The sequence below is a fragment of the Palaemon carinicauda genome, chromosome 36 (assembly GCF_036898095.1).
Source record: "Palaemon carinicauda isolate YSFRI2023 chromosome 36, ASM3689809v2, whole genome shotgun sequence".
NCBI classification, from domain to species: domain Eukaryota; kingdom Metazoa; phylum Arthropoda; class Malacostraca; order Decapoda; family Palaemonidae; genus Palaemon; species Palaemon carinicauda.
Genome location: NC_090760.1, coordinates 41,212,075 through 41,217,074, shown reverse-complemented (window position 1 = coordinate 41,217,074; position 5,000 = coordinate 41,212,075). Strand labels below are relative to the sequence as shown.

Here is a 5,000-nt window from a genome sequence, read left to right as displayed (position 1 = left end):
TCTTCCCAGTGAGAAATCCAAGCGTCGAACGAAAGCTATTGGCAACAGCCTGGACCCGAGGTGGAACCAGACTTTCGTTTACTGTCCTCTACGCCGGGCGGAGCTGAAGACGAGATCCCTGGAGATTACTGTCTGGGACTACGACAGATATGGTGCCAATGATTTCCTTGGGGAGGTGAGTACTTTTCTCCTGTGTTTGTGTGTGTGTGTGTTTGTGTGTTTGTGCGGGATGCGAGTGGTTACGAGGATGGTTAAGGTTGGGGGAAGGTAGAGAATTACATCATTATTGATTTGAAAATATGTGTCATAGCTATGAAGTTCATTTTGATCGTCGTAGCATATAGGAAGTATTGGTAAACATTTGGTTCTGTATTATATGTACTGGAAGGCTTATGGTTTTTTTTTTTTTTTTTTTTTTTTTTTTTTTTTTTTTGAAAGGGAATTTAAGGTTTATTTATTTATTTATTTATTTATTTATTTATTTTGACATTGTTGAAAGTGAATTTTAGGTTTTTATTATTTATTCTTTTTTTTTTGTCATTGTTGAAAGTGAATTTAAGGTTTTTATTATTTATTATTTTTTTTTGACACTGTTGAAAGTGAATTTAAGGTTTTTATCATTTATCTATTTTTTTTTTGACATTGTTAAAAGTGAATTTAAGTTTTTTTTTATATTATGAAAATTTAATTTCATGGTAATAAAGGAAATTTTACCAGAGAATTTATTACAGCCTCTGTACCATGACCTTCCACTTTCTTGGGTTATAGTTCTCTCGCTAATGGGTACTCTCAGGCATACTATTTTATCTTAAATTCTCTACCTGTTGTTCTTTGAAGCTTTTATAGTTTATATGCGAAGGATCTAATTTAATGCTTTTACTCTTTCAAATATTATATTTGGTTTTTTATTATTCTCTTATAGTTTATTTATTTCCTTGTTTACTTTCCTCACTGGACTATATTTCCCTCTTGGAGCCCTTGGGCTTATAGCATCTTGCTTTTCCAGTGAGTGTTATATCCTAGCGTGTAATAATAATATTATAGGAGAAAGCTAGAAGAAATAACCCAGATTAAATAGTTAAAATGAATATAACCAGAACTTGGCAAGGTTAGATTCACAAACCTAAAATTGACAGACTGAATTTTTAAAGTTTAAGTAGTCACATAAAAACCGATTTTTAACAAAGCTGAGTATGCTTTTTCAAGATTTAAATTAACAAAGCTGATTATGTTTTCTTAAGATTCAAATTTAAAACTGAATTAATTTCCTATCCATTAAATCTGTATTGTATTTAAGGCATAGAGTGGAATTATATGCCTCTTTATATGGGCATACATACCCAAACCATATGGGCTGCGAATGGCCTTAAAATCTAACACAGGTGGGGAAGATTGTTATTTGATTGTTATTTTAGTGTCCAAAAAATTTTGACCTCTTACATCTGAGTGTCAGATTTTACTTGTGTAATAATATCCACATATTCAACGTAACAAAATTTAGGGTTAATATGAGAGAAGACATACTTCCTCAGGTAGGAAGAGAATCTTTATCTATGGTAAGAAGCTCTTCTAGGAGAAGGACACTCCAAAATCGAAGCATTGTTCTCTAGTCTTGGGTAGTGCTAAAGCCTCTGTACCATAGTCTTCCACTGCCTTGGGTTAGAGTTCTCTTGCTTGAGGGTACACTCGGGCAAACTATTCTATCTAATTTTTCTTCTTGTTTTGTTAAAGTTTTTATCGTTTATATAAGAAATATTTATTTTAATGTTACTTTTCTTGAGATATTTTATTTTTCCAAGTTTCCTTTCCTTACTGGGCTATTTTCCTGTTGGAGCCCTTGGGCTTATAGGATCCTGCTTTTCCAACTAGGGTTGTAGCTTAGCAAGTAATAATAATAATAATAATAATAATAATAATAAATAATAATAATAATAATCAGTAACACTACGTAATCCACCTCCAATATGTACAGATTAGCAATTTCAGAATAGGTCGGTCTAGACATTGTTTATATCTAGGTCCCCTGAAACTTTGGAATCAACCTTAATTACTTTTCACCATTCCATAAATTTTCGTATTTTTATTGTTAGTTTTTATCTGTGTTTTCATGTTTTATTGGGCTTTTTTACTTGTTTGTGTTTTGTAAAAGTTGCTATTCTTTGCTGAAATATCTAGTATGAATACAGAAATTATTAGCCATAACCTTTAATATATACAAAACATAGACCTATAGATCACCTAAAATTTACAGAATAACAGTGTATACATTTGACGTCATTTTGCACAAATCTATCAATCAATTTATATTAAATTCGATTAAAACCCATATTTCAAGTTTGGCAATGATCTTAATGTTTTTCATGCGATAGCTTACGTTCATATAAAAATGTCCTCTATGAAAAGTCAGTTGTCAGTGCTCCTCACGTGGTGCACCGTAGGCATTGCTACCACCTAGCCATACCCTCTTTTTCCTTCTACCTTTGCCTTAATACCCGCTTCCTTACTTCCATTTTGCTATCTTTTCTCTTTTAACCCTCTATGAAAAGTCAGTTGTCAGTGCTCCTCACGTGGTGCACCGTAGGCATTGCTACCACCTAGCTATACCCTCTCTTTCCTTCTACCTTTACCTTAATACCCTCTTCTTTACTTCCATTTTGCTATCTTTTCTCTTTTAACCCTCTATGAAAAGTCAGTTGTCAGTGCTCCTCACGGGGTGCACCGTAGGCAATGCTACCACCTAGCCATACCCTCTTTTTCCTTCTACCTTTGCCTTAATACCCTCTTCTTTACTTCCATTTTGCTATCTTTTCTCTTTTAACCCTCTATGAAAAGTCAGTTGTCAGTGCTCCTCACGTGGAGCACCGTAGGCATTGCTACCACCTAGCTATACCCTCTCTTTCCTTCTACCTTTGCCTTAATACCCGCTTCCTTACTTCCATTTTGCTATCTTTTCTCTTCTAACCCTTTATGAAAAGTCAGCTGTCAGTGCTCCTCACGTGGAGCACCGTAGGCATTGCTACCACCTAGCTATACCCTCTCTTTCCTTCTACCTTTGCCTTAATACCCGCTTCCTTACTTCCATTTTGCTATCTTTTCTCTTCTAACCCTTTATGAAAAGTCAGCTGTCAGTGCTCCTCACGTGGAGCACCGTAGGCATTGCTACCACCTAGCTATACCCTCTCTTTCCTTCTACCTTTGCCTTAATACCCGCTTCCTTACTTCCATTTTGCTATCTTTTCTCTTCTAACCCTTTATGAAAAGTCAGCTGTCAGTGCTCCTCACGTGGAGCACCGTAGGCATTGCTACCACCTAGCTATACCCTCTCTTTCCTTCTACCTTTGCCTTAATAGCCGCTTCCTTACTTCCATTTTGCTATCTTTTCTCTTTTAACCCCCTATGAAAAGTCAGCTGTCAGTGCTCCTCACGTGGAGCACCGTAGGCATTGCTACCACCTAGCTATACCCTCTCTTTCCTTCTACCTTTGCCTTAATACCCGCTTCCTTACTTCCATTTTGCTATCTTTTCTCTTCTAACCCTTTATGAAAAGTCAGCTGTCAGTGCTCCTCACGTGGAGCACCGTAGGCATTGCTACCACCTAGCTATACCCTCTCTTTCCTTCTACCTTTGCCTTAATACCCGCTTCCTTACTTCCATTTTGCTATCTTTTCTCTTCTAACCCTTTATGAAAAGTCAGCTGTCAGTGCTCCTCACGTGGAGCACCGTAAGCATTGCTACCACCTAGCCATACCCTCTCTTTCCTTCTACCTTTGCCTTAATAGCCGCTTCCTTACTTCCATTTTGCTATCTTTTCTCTTTTAACCCTCTATGAAAAGTCAGTTGTCAGTGCTCCTCACGTGGTGCACCGTAAGCATTGCTACCACCTAGCCATACCCTCTTTTTCCTTCTACCTTTGCCTTAATACCCGCTTCCTTACTTCCATTTTGCTATCTTTTCTCTTTTAACCCCCTATGAAAAGTCAGCTGTCAGTGCTCCTCACGTGGAGCACCGTAGGCATTGCTACCACCTAGCTATACCCTCTCTTTCCTTCTACCTTTGCCTTAATACCCGCTTCCTTACTTCCATTTTGCTATGTATTCTCGTTTAACCCCAATTTTGTAAGTCGCCGTTTTCTGTGATTTTGCTATCTATTCGCCGTTTTCTGTGATTTCCTCCGAGTTCTAGATGGGGAACTAAAGTAAACATATTCCTCTTATATGAAGTAAACTCGAAATAAGATGATGCCATGCTTCTCCCGTCGTAGGTTCGAATTATGTTTTCTTTCTGGGTTTAAAATAGGTTTTATATTCAATTCGTCTTCCCTATGTTTTATATTCTTTAAGAATTCCTATTCTATATTTTTAGTGTTTTGTCAATATCATTATTGGTATTTTTTCTAAATTAGAGTAAAACCTAATTAGGGTCTTTTAATTATCATTTCGCGTCATTATTATAACGATCTTTCTATTTCTTTTCCTTCTCTATGTAATTCAATCCGTCTACAGTCCTCCACGTCCCTTTTAACATGCGAATCTCGCTACCTTCCTATGTGTTCCCAAGCCGACCGAGGAAAAATGCAGAATTTTTTTGCTATTGATTCCTTTTGACTTCAAACTATTATATTATCTTTCTCTTTATTTGTTTCAAAATATTATTGAGAAGAAAAAAATGTTTGGATTGAAGTTTCAAACATTTCTTAATATTTCTCTGTAGTTTTGTAGAATTATTTAGAAATTAAGAAATTATACTCTTTCTATTAAAGATATATTCAGGCATTTACGTTTCTAAATATATATATATATATATATATATATATAAATTACATTTATATATTAAGATGGAGAAAATTTATATATATATATATATATATATGTATATATATACATTATATCTATATATCTATCTATCTATCTATATATATATGTATATATATATATGTATATATATATATATATATATATCTATATATATATATATATTAAATATTTTGTACTCGGTTATTA

At 34.9% G+C, this 5,000-nt stretch overlaps 1 protein-coding gene across 1 annotated transcript in view; it reads left to right on the top strand.

Annotated features, from left to right (window-relative positions):
• Nucleotides 1–2,455, top strand: part of LOC137628590 (regulating synaptic membrane exocytosis protein 2-like) — a 76,490-nt gene extending 74,035 nt beyond the window's left edge. Inside the window, exons 10-11 of the mRNA XM_068359744.1 lie at nt 10–175; nt 2,336–2,455. Of these exons, the coding sequence (XP_068215845.1) occupies nt 10–175; nt 2,336–2,455 (286 nt within the window). The remainder of the gene's footprint in view (nt 1–9; nt 176–2,335) is intronic.
• Nucleotides 2,456–5,000: the final 2,545 nt, after the last annotated feature.